This window comes from Ixodes scapularis, unplaced genomic scaffold, assembly GCF_016920785.2.
Source record: "Ixodes scapularis isolate PalLabHiFi unplaced genomic scaffold, ASM1692078v2 PGA_scaffold4__175_contigs__length_147842914, whole genome shotgun sequence".
Lineage (NCBI taxonomy): Eukaryota > Metazoa > Arthropoda > Arachnida > Ixodida > Ixodidae > Ixodes > Ixodes scapularis.
In genome coordinates, this window is record NW_024609879.1 from 57,501,611 (window position 1) to 57,518,298 (window position 16,688).

Here is a 16,688-nt window from a genome sequence, read left to right on the forward strand (position 1 = left end):
TCCTCTGGAAACGTTAAAATATGATTTACTTGTTGTTTCTCGAGTCCGTGGATTTTTATTTTTTATTCGAATAGCCACCGGACCACCAGTACCGTTATCTGCAGGTTGTGTGGTTATAATTGGAAGACATTTATAAAACGAAATAGTTTTCGTAGAAGCCCCGTTCATTCGGTTTGTGCGTTTGATTTATACCTCAAGGGGAAGTAATCTATTAGGATAATACTCACGGTCAAATATTTACCCCTAATTTAAGTTTTTGTTCGTTTTTCTTAACTTGCGAGAGAAATTGTACAGGTTCAATAAAACAACCAAAAACGTACTGAGCGTCATCTAAACTCTCTAAATCAGTGAATAATAATAAGAAAAGCTTTAAGCAAATGTGAAGTGCGGAGGTGAATAAATGCGTATTATAAGCCATGCCGCGCTTCTCAGGGATGGACTTTGACTAGGTGCTAACTAGCCAGGCTCTACTTGCAAAAAGGCAATATTGACTATCCGCTGATTGGGCAGACTATTTAAGCTTTTGTTTGCGTTTTGAAATATTGAAATTTGATATTATCCATGGGATGCCTCCCCTCGCCAAGCATGTCCCTCATAATGTGTTGGTGTGAATTGTTTTGTCTGCCATAAACTTTTGATTCCACGACTGGCGAAGCCAGGAGGCATAAATAAAAAGCACACATTGCACAAGTATCTAAGGTTCTACTTCGATATCATGTACTGGGCGTTTATATTTTACCAAAAATGCTGAGCTATCGCTCATCCCGTTACGTCGATGGCAGCTCCCGTCATGAAGCTACTCTTAGGACTGCACATGAACGCAATCGTCTCGGATATTTCCTCAGGCCTTGCCCTGCGCTTGAACATCGCTGACTTGTCGAAAGAGGCCACCTTTTCTTCGGGTAGGTTGGTGAGCATAGGCGTATCGACGGGACCCGGCAGAATGGCATTGACACGGATGCCCTTAGTGGCCACTTCGAGGGCCACTGCCTTGGTGAGGGAGACGACGCCGCCCTTGGAGGCGGAATAGGAAGGGAGTTCAGCAGAGCCTATTGTCGCGAGGTCACTCGCGATGTTCACGATGGTGCCGTCCGTGACGTTGTTAGCCAGCATGTGCCTCACCGACGCTCGGTTTATCAAGAACGTTCCCTGTGAGTGAGAAAAAAAAACCCGCATATCTTGATCATAGCATATACTCAGACGCTCACAGAATGAGAAGAAATGATCTGAGTGCCGTCTCTGTGTGTGTGTGTGCGTTTGACGTCAAAGTTCACGTGACCCCAAGACGTCAAGCGATGTCATGATATGACTGACGTCACAGGACACGTGACCTCGTGTCCTCACGTGACCTTAAGGTGTAATGTGACATCATGGTTTCACGTGGCATGGTAACATCATTATCCGTTCCTATGGACTAAGGTCTAAATGTGCCATGGCCCATTGGGCACACGTAGCCCAGAGAGCATAGTTCATATATAATCTACGTGTAATAAAAACCGCTGGAATTTCAGGCTGGAATATTACGGTTTGCTCGTGATGATGAGCGTATAAACACAGATTATTTTTAAAGCCCACTGAGTTGCTACGTGTAAAAAAAATCTTCAGTTTGGTTATTTTTAATATTATTATAAGAGCGTCGACCCGCGTCCCGGTCAGTGCCGTATCACGGAATGCTGTAGTGATATGAGAAAACAAAATGATCCCGAATACGCACATAAAGTTCATATCTGAGCATCGTCTTCTAGGTTTTTCTGCTGACTGCATACGGCCCTGTATTTTTTGCGTTGGTAGGGCTATCCATTGCAGAGGTTGTTTGCAGTGAGCGCATGCGCACAAACCACATAAACAAGTTTTGTTCTCACGCGACTATTCGGGCTAATATCGTCGCAGCGCTCCAGTAGACGGCGCTGACCGGCCTGCCGTTCGGTCGACGCTCTTGTAAAGGTGTCACGGATAAAAGAAAAAGGCAGAGGAACGTAAAACTAAAAATAAACATTTACCGGGGGCGAACTTGAGCCATACTAAAATGAAACCACAAAGAACCGTACATTTTGCAACGAAAGAGAGACTATCCTGAACCGGCCTTTTACTGCAGCTTTTAGTCGCAACTCCAACGTCACATAGAGGGCAGGGGGGTAGTATCAAAATGGCGGAAAAAAAACGGGAATATGTTCTCCATGATTTTCCCGGGTGCCCGCATGCTCGCGCTGCTCAGTTTGGAAATATAAATATATACATATATATATATTTGCCTACAAATACAAAGCGGGCTGGGCAGAAGCACATCACAGGTTTCGGAAAAGTTGACGAGCGTTAACAAAATGAAGCTGGTGGAAATTAACCATTTTGATGTTAGCCTGAGACTGAGACAGGAAAAGAGGAAGTTTCGAAGCAGAAGAAAAAGGAACAGTCGAGGATACGTCTCTAACATAGCTAAAGACAAGTTTATTCGGTCACCCTCTTATATACACTCCACAATCTTCACCACAGAACCTTCGCGACCTCCAAAGCCAAAAGATAACAAAGAACTCATCTCTTTCCACCACAATAATCAAACGACAAACGAAAGGTCGTTTGATTATTGTGGTGGAAAGAGATGAGTTCTTTGTTATCTTTTGGCTTTGGAGGTCGCGAAGGTTCTGTGGTGAAGACTGTGGAGTGTATATAAGAGGGTGACCGAATAAACTTGTCTTTAGCTGTGTTAGAGACGTATCCTCGACTGTTCCTTTTTTTTCCACTTTGAAACTTCCTCTTTTCCTGCCTCAGTTTCAGGCTTACATCAAAATGGTAAAATGAGCATGTTGATTTTAAAAGCTTCACACCAGAAGAGAATTCCTCTTCTGAAGCACTCGCGTCTTTCGTTTAAACCTCATAAAACATGAGCACGGCGACGTGAATGATGCGGTAACAGCAGCACCAATGCCGACAATCCCTGCCACCGTCTCTGCAGCCGTTGCCTCCCGCTCCTCTGATTCGTTTTTCGTTCGCGAAATGCTGACCACCGGTCTGGAGTTGCGAATATACGCTTTACGTTAAGGAACGTTGTTAAACCACGACGCTCGGTGACAGCTGAATAGGCTGAAAGTTTCAAGAATAGCAAATATTAACAGGAGAGAGCACTGGAAAACATCGGAGTTGAACCTTGTTCCTCAGAGTAGCAGCTGCGTGCGTTGCCAACTACGCCACGCAAGATGCATTACACACCCTAAAGGAAGCTGCGGCTCGAGGCTTATCATATACAAAAGAAAAAATAATAATCCTCGCATCAATGCCTCGACATATCAGCACTTAATCACGGTCACAGTTTCGTAGGGTACACGTCGTGAGAGGTTCGTGCTGGTGGTCGTTCGCCATCACCGTTGGTCGTCGTCATTGCCCTCATAGTATCCTTTATTACCTTTTTGTTTACTGACGTGGGTTCTTGTTGCTACTGTCACCTTCTGTCATCATCGCTGTTGCAAACTCGAAAATATAATGCCCGCTCAAGGAATATCGAAAAAGGCTACAAATCACTAAATTTAACGCGCAGGTTAATAATGAGTTTTGAACATTCTTTACTCCTACAGTTACCATTCTAAGCGCCCCCCCCCCCCCCCCCCCCCAGTTCACTAAATAAAATAACACTTAGAATGGACCTCTCTTGTATGATACAGAGCGCTTCCACGAACATAAGCATGTCCAATAAGCTTCTCGTTCCTTGACGCGTTCGAGCGCGCAAGACGCAGGGGACAACGACACGTGTACCTCGGTATTCAGAAAGCCACGTACGAGACCGATAAGTAGAGGAGGAAGGCCTGTGTTCCCAACACCTCGTAGATCAGAAAGCATAAGTGCTGAAGTTTCTTGCGTCACTAAAGAAGGCCGCCGTAGGCGGGAGATTGGACACAACTACGGCGTCTTCGTTCGGCTGAACTTTGTGTTCAATCAGTAAGAACACGAATCCCAGCACGAACGATGACACCGCAGTCGTGTCCAATCCCTGGCATACGGTGGCCGTCTTTAGTGACGCAGCAAAATTCAGCACTTACTCTTTTTTAACTAGGCGGTATTGTTGTACCTGACTCTCCCGTGCACACGCACATGCTCTTCGATGTGACGTTGAAGGGTCTCGGCATGTTATGCCTGAGTTACCGGGCATGATTCGGAGCTTGTGGATGACCATAGGTTTTGTTCGGAAAAGCAAACAACCAGAGTCCCGACAATGATGCTTCCTACTTTTCAAGCCGGCATTCCCAATGAACGGTGGTTATTTAGCTGAAAACTCCTCAAAATAAAAATCACTTACTGTGACTGTGAAAAAATAGCTTGGCGACGTCCTCATACACGAGAGCTAGAGTGCCGTGTGAATGCTTTAATATATTTGCCTTTGATTGGAAGGATGCGCCATAATGAGGCAAGTTCGGAAGGATTGCCACTTTTATTTAACGGGTTGCAGAAGGAGTGGTTATGCGAAGAATCCCTAATGCAGTGATCCTGACGTCGCTGAAACCGGCGTGTGAAAGAATGAGAAGGAAAAAAATGAAAGATGTTTACAATCCCCTGTAACGCCGATTTAGAACGCAGCTCATGGGAAGGAGGAGGGAAGGGTACTGAGGGGAGATGATGGAAAGTCCCCCACTACTAACATGGACATTGATTGTCGTGTGCTTCACACAAGTCGCAGAAAATGCACATCTTTGGTGACAGCATCGCGTGTAAATTTAGCAGGAATTTAGCCGGGCAATTTTCCCCCTAACTTTAGCGGGGACTTTTTTCCACTAAATTTAGCGGAAAAATTTTTGGTGCTAATTTAAGCGGAAAAATGTTTTCCACTAAATTTAACGGGAAAATGTTCCGCTAAGTTTAGCGGGAAAAGGTTTTCCGTTAGAGTTAGTGGGGCGATTTTCTCCGCTAAATGTAGCGGGAAATAGTTTCTCCTCTAAATTTTGCAGGGAAGGTTCTTCCGCTTGATATAGCGGGGAATTTTTTTCCGCTAACTTAAGCCGGGATTTAGCGTCATCGTCATCATCACTGATGACGTCATCAGTGATGATGACGATGACGTTGACGTCATACGATGACGTGCATGATGACGTCATCCTCTTCGCAATCGTCATCGCGTGGTTATGGCGACGCCGCTCAAACCGGGAACTGGCGTATAAGAGCTGCGCTCTAAAAAGATCTAAAGAGAGCGCACTGTTTTCGCCGATGTTTGAAAGAGGAGAATGCAATATAGTCTCAGGGAGCCCAAGAGACGCAGGGCTTAGCTCGTTAAGCTTAAACTTCTTGCTCGGTATTTTTTTTTTCGGAGTTCTTATTCGCTTATGCCTAAATCTCGTCGACTGGGGAGTGACAAGAGGAGGGTCCGCGGCTAAGTGTGATGTGATCCCCAGCTTGGAGCACCGTGAGTGAAAGCTCGCGCTGCAGAACCCCAGGAATACTGTCTTCAATCCTCACTTCTCCCCGTTTCGACCCGGATGAGCATCGGACGGGCGTGCGGCCTTGTATCGCTAGTGCGCTATGTACATTAAACAACGCAGCCTGGAAGTCGTACTACACTGGCTAAATGTATCGTAAACAGCGTAATACAGTGGCGGTATATATCGGACAGCAGACAAACCTTACGCTGTCTAAACGATAATGTCTTTTTTTTTTCTATTGGCTTTTAGGAGTCAGAATATATTTGGGGCTCGCGACGTCTTACGTTTCTGTCGCAGTCAGTGACTGCAATGAAAGAAACAACGTTAGGCTGACCCGGTGTTGTGTGAGTGCGTACATTCCAGATATTTTCGTTAGGCACTTGCATAGTTGTTGTTTTTTGCTTGAAGTTGTTACTTTTAATTTGAATAAAAACTATTGAACGCCGAAAATTTTGTCCCAAGCTGCGCGAGGCGTGGTTCATGGTATAGTGTAGACTTACCCTTAAGTCGGTGGCAAGTACATCGTCAAAGTCTGTGTCGCTCGTCTCCTCAATGGGCTCTGGCGGTCCCAGGATGCCTGCTGAGTTCACCACGACGCTGACCTTTCTTCCTGGAAAGGAAGACTTGATCTCTCCAAACAAATTGCTGACAGCGGTCGAATTGGAGACTTCCACGTATATGGCCCGGTGATCCCCGTTGTATGATTCTGTAAAACGGGTGCAGACAAAGAAAACGAACGATAAGCCAGTACGCAATCAGCAGGAGGTTAGAGATATGGAATCAGCTTAAAGGACAAAGTAATAAAGTTCCACATACCCTTAAATAATCGGCTGTTTAGGTGGCAAACGTTCCTTACGTGGACCTTTTCCATACATCACATAGAGGACTAGGAGCCTTATACACCTTTTTCGTTTAGCCTTGCACCAAGTTAGATTGTCTCGGTACCCGGTATGCGCTCCAAAAAAAAGCAAGAGATTACAGCCCGAAAAAAGCAAAAGAACAAACAAAAGAAAAACAAACACAAAAACATATATGAAGGACATAACAAGACGGGATGACGGTTGCAATTCAAATGTTAACATGTTCTACTGGCGAGGCTAGAGGAAAGCGATTATTTCACGCATACCGGAAGTTCCAGAATGGAAGATTGCGATGTCCACGTAGGAAAGGTTTATACGCCATTCACAATGCAGAGGGCTAAACCTCTGCTTACAACCGAGACATTGTAATAGGAAGCTTGTCTTCGTTCTGTATGGTGAAATTCTCAGCAAAATTTACGTTGCGAATATTTATATGGCGAGTATTTAATGTGAATCAACATACTGATATACTAGTGGAACACTGTGGAGGAACAATTTCTACAGGAGAGTACGGCACAAGGCCAGGGAAGGGGTGCTGATGAATGAGGCCATCACTCCCGGCGGCCACCATAATCGTAAGAGGTATTTTATAGTCACCTCACGGGAGGGGGGGGGGGGGGGGGGCTCAGAGAGCAAGAAGTAGTAGCGTTCCATACGATTCTGCTCGAAAGGCGTATCTTTTGTCCACTTTTTTTTTCTTTAGTTTTCGGCTAACACAACATCTTCCTACAATACTTTGTATGACGCTGCTGATATACCAAAAGGCGGTTTATTTTACTCATGTTTTATGCCTCCTCACCATATTTCAGCGTCCAGAAGAGGATTTTAATAAGCTAAGGGTGGACGGAACTACGGAAGCTATTAGTCTCTCTCGGCGTCAACTATGTTCTGCTGCGTCTTCAAGGCTGGCGTCGCTTCCTCAGTGCTGCAACTCAGCCCTGCTGCGAGAGCACGTGGTTTCGTCTCGCACCTCTTTCCAACGATATCTAGCGCGAAAGCGAGGCCAAAGAAGTAACGCGCTCTCGCATGCAGCTTTGGCAGCCTTGGAACACTCTGAAAGCAGCGCCACCCTTGACTTTACAGCCTAAAATAGCTTGCGCCGAGAAACGCAAATAGCTGCCGTAAGTCCGTCCTCGCTTCGATTATTAAAAACCGCTTTTGAGCGCAGAAAGAGGGTGAACAACGTAAAAATGGAAGTAAAATGATTATGATAGTAATTCAATTAATGCAAAGGTGCAGCGAGTTAGACAAGAATAAGAATAAAATCTCCCAGCCCACCTAGCTGTGTTTGGAGATTTTTGTTTGTCCTTTGTTTCTGTTATTCTTCCTCTCTAGGGATTATTGTTAAAAAATTGCACCTCATTTGCATACATTAGAAGCGGTATGTAATGTTATCCACGCGGGGAGGGCTGTGTAAAGCGAGAACTAGAGAAAACAACAGGCAAGGGCTTACGTCTGCCGAGCGGAATCGCCTGAAACACTACGTCTTTTCTGCCCTCTGAGGCAGTCACGTGTTACGAAGACCCTCTTGAAACTATTTTAGCAACCGGGATTGATAGCGGCGTTGACGAGAAAACCGCCCCTGCAGGAGCAGTCGGAACCAGAGTTTTGACTTTTGCTGATTAAAAAAACAAAGTAAGATACAGAGCCACGTTAGCCTTGTGGTACAGAATGAGAATACAGGGATCGTTGCTGAACGGAGGTTACATAAGGGCCACATGGAGTTTGTAATGCACACGTTACTGGAATGTACACGTCACTAAGCAAACTCAAAAAGTAACTAATTCCAGTACGCGACTCCAGGTGTTCACAGGAAACTTTTTGCTTTATCTCAATTGCAAGGCACAACTTTTCGTCATTACTCGCTAAGCCATTTTCGTATCTCCATCCGTTTTGTGCTTTCTTGTTTCCTCCTCAGGCAACTACCCTTAGTTTCAACTCGTTCATCATTCTCTGTAGAACACATCCGGAATTTATGTGCTGCAACATCCGCTGTGGTTGCATTGTGGCGGCTTTCAGGGAAATTTTCTACGCTAATCAACTCAGTTTTTGTGGAGAATGCAGCGGTGATAATGTCCCCGTTTATTTCAAGACTAATCTTTTGGCTGTGAAAATTTGCACTGATAAATACTCTCCTTTGATGAATGAACAAAGACGTATATACAGGGTGTTTCAGGGAACCCTGGCCAAACTGTTCTTGTGAAAAGTAGAGATCGAAAAAAGAAAGTTGATCTCACATCGTCTTTAAAAAATGGCTCAGCCAGGGAAAGTTGTAACGTTCGGTATAATTTTACTCTAAATTACATTTGAGTGTTTAAATTATATTAAATTAGTGTATATTTTACTAAGTACATTTTGGACGTCGCCAAAAACCTATCTGTAATTCCAGTTTCCAGAAGAAAGTTATCGGGCACACCAGGCGTTTTACTTAGTTTCAATAAGACCAGAAAAGGAGACACACAACATTAAACTTCTATTCGCGTTTAAGTTTCTGCGTTTTATCAGAACGGATATCATTGTCAGAGGTCCCCCTAACCGCGGCAAAGGCCGCGCATCTATCCCCTTTAATTCTTGTAGGAAGGAAGGAGGTGTGACGTAAGCTGGTGAAATTAAACGCTGTACGGTTCGAATGAAATAAAAAAAAAATAACCTATGATTCTTGTGTTCTCCACTCTTGTGCAAAGATTATATGGTGTCGCACGTTTGTTGCGCGCTTTGCCAAGATTGATCAGGACGGCTGGCGCGTGGGTGGCATTTCACAGGAAACTAAAATTAAATAAACGTTAAATATATAGTTTTCTAAAGTACTTTGAGTTAGCGGTATTGAATTACTCTAAACAGCATTTTTCGCGGGCTCAGTATTTCGCGATTGAGGTCAAAGCTAAAGTTTTAGAATATTTCGTGGGTTCTAATTTTCGTGACCCGGTGGGATCTCAATATACATTCCAATGGGTTTATATGTTAGTGGAATTGTTCCCGAGTCCTATTTTTCGCGAATTGTGGGCGATTCACGGAATGAAAAAATAGGTCCTCGCGAAAATTAAGTTGTTTACAGTATTTCAAAAATGTTCCGAATATTAAAAAATACCTTAAACAATTCCTCGTATCAAAGCGAATTCCTCATAATTCCCTCATAAAAGAGAATTCGTTATAAGACCCTTGTGTTACGTAACGCTAATAAATTCTTAAAATATGCCCTTTGGAAGAAACAGAAGTGCATTGAAACTATTGCCGTTACCAGTAGTTTGTGTTTAACTTTATCTGCAGACCAGTTTTTGCGCGGAGCATCCAAAAAAAAAACGTTGAAATTTTCCTTTTTCACTTTCTTGACAATGTGGTGCAGATTGACACGTGAGCAGTCAGTGTACCGCATGACTAATCACGCTACGCAGTGGCTCATGTTACATAGAAACGAAAGCGCTATTATTGCGTAAAGGATGTTTTAGTTACTGCGGATAACCCTGCTATCGAAATACTATTATAGCATTCCTGACTGGATTAACTTTTTTCTTAGACTCAAGTTTCAAGAGACGTTTAAGAAAAAGAAAGAAAGAAGTATAAAAGACAAGGAGAAGAGATAGTAAAAAGAAACTTGTACACTGGATCTACACCAACGCTTAGAGTATTTTTAATAAACGAGTACTATACTTCGTCTCAGCTTCCGTCCGAGCGCAGCCAAAGCTACGTGTGGCCGGAGCCAATCACACGCCGGAAAAATAGGTCACGCGATCTTGCCTGCACTTTTGTATCAGTCCGCTGCGCCGCTGGTAGTCCGTGCCGCCCGCGCTCGCCGAGTATTTCGTCTGCTCCGGGTGTATAAACGGTATCGTCTGCTGCTGTTTAAAAAAGTGCCCTTTGACGTCTTGAAATTTAGTCACAGGGGATGTCAGTACGTAGGCCAGCTACTGGCGTCTGTGTCCGAACTTTCCACCTGCTCGGCATTTCGGCATAGTTTCGAGATGTACGTACACATTGCAAGGTGCCCGATGACTCGGCCGTTGATGTTCCCTTGTATTGCCTGGATATACAAGGGTTCGAGGCACGGTCCTTTCCACCAGCTTCTCGGCGTTCAATGTGATCGGAAAATGCAGGGGTGCCCTGATTTGGCGCCGCGTATCAGTGAAATGTAGTGGCCAGGACGATTTTCTTGTTTACAACGCATTCGCGCTACGACGCGGCCGGAGTCTCCTGCCGAATTTGAAAGTAGACACTCATCACGACCTCTCGCGCCTGCCGCCCAAACGTGTCTTTGCGAAAGAATGTTTTGAAGCGACTCAGTGAGGAAAACATGATTCGGCCATTCCGGGAGCAAGTCACAAAAAAAAGCCGAGCACTGCAGCCGTGTTGCCAGCGGATGAACGTGTTTTCATTAAACCATATGTTATTTACATCTATTATTAAAAGCGTAAACTTCAGATATCTAATTCTTTTAGTTGCAAATCATTCTCAGCAGTACACATCTGGAATATTGTGGAATGTTTACGCACACAACAGTTATTTAAAAAAATTATTTTTGCGGTCTACTTTTTGGTGCGTAGGAATTGCTCTTCTCGGAGTAGCGAACCGTATCTCAGCCTTCGGCTGCGCTCGGACGGAAGCTGAAACGAAGTATAGTAAGATAATATTTCAGTGGCTATCTTGACCATATGCCCATCCTCCGAAGTTGGCTAAGGCACATGAAGGCGGTATACTCTAGTTTGTTCGCTTATTTTTTTACTCAGTAGTATCTTCATCATATTTCTTTGAGAGTCGTATGCCGTCTAGTTGCACAACTCGTGTTTGCGGTCTTGGAGTAAAGAATCTGTGACTGTTTCGTCTGCAATCACATTCCAGCAATCTCAGAGTGTCCTCGTACCAATGTAGGACTACCGTATTTTCTTGAACTGATGAGTGGAGATGAATTTGCAGGATTGGGTGAATGAGGTGAATATGCAGACATCTTTTATTCATTGAGGACAGAGCTAGGAGTGCATATTTTGAGTCGACGAAGGTGACTCAGAGGTTTGGAATTTGACGACTACTATGTTCCAAGGCTCCCCGTTTCACTGCAAGTTCTTCCGCCGTTGAGGATGTTACGTTACGTAGTTTTGCTCTTATAATATTTTGATGAATAAAATATGCACCCAAGAAGAGAATGATTTAAAAGTCGTATTGCTGTGTCTATATACTTGAGTTGATAGTGATGATCTTCATTATTTATTCACGCGGATGGAGAAGGGCTGATGAGTGTAAACTGAAAAGTTAACTCGGCGAACGTTTGCCATAACCAGAAAAAAGAACGAGCGTCAAGAAGGCAGCACCGAGCATCGTGGGCGGCAGCAGCGAGTGACGATGTGTCGGCGGCGTGACAACTTGCCCTCGCGAAAGTGAATGACTCAGCATGGCCGCAATACACTCAATATCTCGAATGTTCAACCTAAAATGTTTGGCAATGAGCTAGGAAGAGACTGACTCGGCAAGCTCATGTTGCCCTCCATATCTTTCGCACTTTTGGAAAAGTAATCTCGAATACTCTATAAGTAGGAAGAAGCGTTCTTCCTCCGTCATGCACGCGACAATATTTTTTCGAAGCTAGTTACATCATCGCAGTGACCACTATAACCAATTTCTTTAAAATTTCCTGAAAATATTTTATTTTCGCGCATTAAAAAAATGTTTCTGGGTGATTGGTCTAGGCGAGGACAGTAAACTTCAAAGGCATCCAGCGCCGTCCCATTTACTTTTGGTGCGGCTTGGCATGAAAGGACTTTTTTTCTGGGATAAATGATTTTAGAGTGGAACTGTGCAAATTTCATAGCGTTTAGTGGGCCAAAAGAAAGAAGTTAAAAAATCTGAATACTGGTTTTCGCAACTAAAGTTGTGGAAATATGGCTGACCATTTCATACCTTTTTCAATCGAAAGATCTCGCCTTTTCACTATAATACATCTGCGGTACCCAAAGCATGTCCGCCGGCCCTTTCTCACGTATTCGACACGTTCCCTGCGTCAGTGGGACGCATGCAGTCGGCAACAATCAATCTGTCGACAAATTTTGGATTCGCGTTCGTGGAACTTAAGTGCCGTGACGGCATTTGTTATCTCTTGCACACAGCATGATGAAAACTGGAAGTTATCGCATTCCGAAACCAACACTATCAAAGTCGACAATCTGACACTGTTGTTATTTCCGCCGTTTCAAGCAAAATTATTCAGACTGCGCAGTCGGGAAAGCCGTTGGCAACAAAGCCGGGTGGGTTGTCGCTGTAGTATGACATTCATCGGCGGTTCCACGTTACGCAAGGAACACTAACGGCTAACCCTGGCGACCCAAGACGGCCGAGAGAGCTTTCCGTTACGGTGAAATGCTATGCAATACCACGCGATTTCCTATGTTTCGTTTCAGTTGATGAGGAAAGCAGACAAGGAAAAAGTTACAAAATAGTTTCATGCCTCTTCAATCGGATCCACTGAATCGTAGCCACGGCATAACTTGAACATAGCGCAAAGAAAAGTATAGAAGCTAAGAAATTTGCTAATTTGAATTTCGCGTCGTCATAAGCCATGCACCGCGACGTCATTCTTTAAAGGGATACTGAACCAAAATTTCGAACTTACAAAACAAGGCTGGACAGATAGGCGGGACGATGCAAAACCCAAAAACATCACTCACACAGCGATATCTCTAACCGATCTACATATTTTTAGAAAAGAAGCGCCCGACTAAACCCGGCCGACGAGGCCGACAAGGCAAGGCACGTCACGACTCTTATTCCCTCTCCTCCTCACTACGTCCCGTGTCGAGCTGGTGAACCGAAGCGAGGAGGAAAGAAGCGAGGCCGCTCCCCCTCATTCTCAAATTCTCCCGGAGGACAGTGATGTCAGAGGCCTCGCTTGATCGCGCCCTTCTTTTCGAAAAGTGCGGCCATCCGTTTGAGATATCGATGTACGAGCAATGTTTCGGAGTTCGTAGAGTCCCGTTCAACGCTTCTAGAGCCTTATTTTGCGAAATTCAAATTTCGATTCAGTATCCCTTTAAGTCATATGACATATATGTTTTTTGTTTAGTGTTTTACTGCACTGCAGGGTGGTTAGCAATTTACACGAAGAATGAAGTCAAATGTAATAACTCGCGAAAATGTTAAACAAATCAGTGACGTGTTTCTACATGACGTTAACTAATGCTTGTTTTGCTGACCTCGTGTTATTGTGCATTTTGAAATGCTGAAACAAAAATGAAAGCCGTTTACAACTCCCTGTAACGCCGAATTAGAGCGCAGCTCTTTAGAAGGAGGAGGGAAGGGTACTTAGCGTCACGTGTTTTCGGGGGGGGGGGCGTCACGTGACCCTAAGTACCCTTCCCTCCTCCTCCTAAAGAGCTGCGCTCTAAGAACGTGACCTCGGGGGGTCCCGTGACCCCCAGAAAAAATTTTCCGCTGAATTCAGTGAGGAAATTTTTCTGCTAGATTTAGCGGGGAATTTTTTCCGCTAAATTTAGTGGGGAAATTTGCCCATAATTCACCGGGCGGTTACGCCGACGGCGACGCCGACGCCGACGCCGCTCAAGCCGGAAACGGGCGCCTAAGAGCTGCGCTCTGAAGAGTGTAAGTTGCTAACGTGTATGGTCAATCAGGGCTCTAAAGAACCCGTGGCTGCTTAATGGAGGAGTAAGTAAATTGACGAACCTCGCAGCATCTCTATGCTCTCACTCGCGCCCGTTCTGTTCCTGTCTGCCAAGACGACTGTGGCGCCCTCCCGTGCGAGCACCATGCAGACGCTCCTGCCGATTCCACTCGCGCCCCCGGTGACGACGGCCAAGCGGCCGCTGAGTCCCAGAGACTGGCACACGGTCGGAGCACCTGCAGAGCCAGGGTCGTCCCTTTCGCCGTCCGCCCGGTAGAGCGCAATACCTAGAAGCGTGAATAAAAAAATGAACATTTAACGAATATATATTTATTATATATTTATTCTGACCCTGCCCTATTCACTCACTGGATAGATGGTTCCCCGACTGGGAACATTGCCAGGTCTTTTTTGTAAACTGAGAGCGAGTAGACTAGATTTATCTTACGTAATGCCGCTATATACGAGAGCTGCTTACATGTTATTTTCGTGCATATTTGCTATATCCCAGGCTAAAGCAATCACGCACACTGAATGCTCCGTGATACGGTGCTTTTCTCCGAGGGTGATTGGGTTAGCCGGGCATAGAATACGCACAAAAACGACGATCGCCATGACGACGCACTTTTACCGCTGTCTGATTGTCCGCATCGGATTGTAGCGACGGTGGCGGTCCCGGTTAATAGGAAACGGTTTATAGACGGAGGGCTGACACCATCGCTTTATGACACTATTGGAACATTAGTCAGACCAACCATCCCGTTATTATTCGCACTGTCCTTTTTAGCGTATTAAAAAACAATCACTGTATGCGTAACGTATTTTTCTGCGCGTAAACGTGAGCGGATCGGGTAAAGTTTCTTCGGCAAGGCAAACACTCCCCGGGAACGGAATATTTGTTTTTAAAGCTGATAGCGGGAGAGCTGGAAGAGATTGCTGCTGGGTAGCGAAACCAAATGGATCATTTCTTTAAATAGTTATTCAATCATTTATTTATTCTTAGTATTCTCGGACAGCCAAAGCCTCTGTATTGATACGTAATGATGAACGACTTAATCGCAACAAAACATGTTTCAGAGATATAAAACTGTTTTGCACGAAGGTTACAATGCGAGTGCTGAATGCAATACAAGAGAATATTTCGGGTACCTTGATGCGCAACAAACGTCGGAGAGGTTCGCAAAGCCAGCTTCGGAATATTAATGTTGATAGATGTCAGATCAGGGGAATCAATTATCACACGCATAAATTTATATAAAAATCATCATCTCAGACACAACCCCTAGAAGACAATTTGTGTAACTTCATGTGTCCAACAGTTTTTGATATTCATAGTCAAATATATAAACCCTTTTTAAGGCAAACGCCACCAGGTGATGTTCCAGTTTTTGACGCCTTAGAGAAATTCCGATTTATAAAACGAATGAACAAGGGCCACCTTAAGACCGCTGCTTGAAATGCAGATAAACCGTTAAACAACTATTCACCAGGTGAACACCAAGATAATGAAGCAGTGGAACATATGTTAAGATGTATCGTGTATTTTTGTAAACCAGCTTGCCTCCTCAAAGACGTAATATTGTGCAGCCGACGACTCTCGTTAATTCTTCAACTTCGTTGTCCGTGTAGCGTTTATGCTTTCTAGCACTGGTGGCGTAAGTAAGCTCAACAGGCTTGCAAAGACGGTGCATGCGACGGCAAGTTGCTTGGGACGCAAGCGACAGTTCATGTTTGTAAGCTGGGAAAAGGGTCTATAACCGACTTCCAGAACGTTAAAATACGAAGTAAACGGTTTTTAACATTCCCTGTTTTCTCTTGGCTCGTACGCCCAATACAATTCGAGACAACAGAGGAAGATTACAATTTGGCTCGTATTAGCGAAGAATACAACCGAAATACACAGGATGACGTGGAAAATTCGCGCGTAATTTTAGAATCTACACCCAAGCTACCGAAGAGGCATTGATAACGTTAATACCATATACTGCCAAACCCTTATTCCCAGGAGCTCTCAAGTTTTGCGTATTTCGCGAATTGAAAAATTCACGAAATACGATGCAGGTGTCTCAAATTCGCCAAATTTATTGGTCGTGATTATGTCCTATGTGAAAGATTCGCGAAACATAGAGGCCGGGAAAAAAGGGGGTTTAACAGTACAGACGTGCTCTTGACTTTTCGCAACGGGACATTTTCACGCTGATAACAAACCAAAAAGTATGGTTTCATGATCTGATTTGTGTTTAATTTTTCAAAACGTCATTATATTTATATGCACGCCTTGGTACTTACAACAATATTCGAAGGACTTATAGAAGTTTGGGAACGAAACACCACAGCATATCACTGTATAGTGTAGGCTCACGAGTTACGTTGAAATCGGCAGCTTTACTAGGGTAAGGTTGAGCAGAAATTTTGCCTCTAGGAAAAATCTAGAGGGGAAAGTGGGGAGCTTTTCTTTTTTGAGAACAAGGCTATTTACTTTAGAAGAAAGTAAAAATGATAATGAGGCGATCTTTTGGTCGACCAGCGAAACGTAGCATGTGCGGAATGCATTGCGGATACAAAAATAAAACAATGCAGCCTGACAGAGGGATGTCAGATCAGGTCACGACACAGAGTCGCGGTGTCGCGTGACGTCGAGGCTATTTACAAATGACTTTCATGGACACGCAATTAAAATCAGAAGACCCGCACAAGCCTTCGAAATGAAGTGCCATGTTATCCCGGCCGGCGTCTTATCATACGCGCACCATCGAGTAACATATATGCAAAAAAAGGCTTACCCGTGTGAAGAAAGATGAAAAATATTGTCAATGGTTTGCGACACAT

At 44.4% G+C, this 16,688-nt stretch overlaps 1 protein-coding gene across 1 annotated transcript; it reads right to left on the bottom strand.

Moving 5' to 3' along the window:
• Window positions 1-759: 759 nt before the first annotated feature.
• LOC120840449 ((3R)-3-hydroxyacyl-CoA dehydrogenase-like) lies at window positions 760-16,688 on the bottom strand. Its single transcript, XM_042293571.1, has 4 exons — window positions 16,643-16,688; window positions 13,922-14,146; window positions 5,900-6,105; window positions 760-1,149 (listed from the first exon to the last, which is right to left on the bottom strand). Exons 1-4 carry the CDS (start codon window positions 16,686-16,688, stop codon window positions 760-762), a joined length of 867 nt encoding a protein of 288 aa, XP_042149505.1.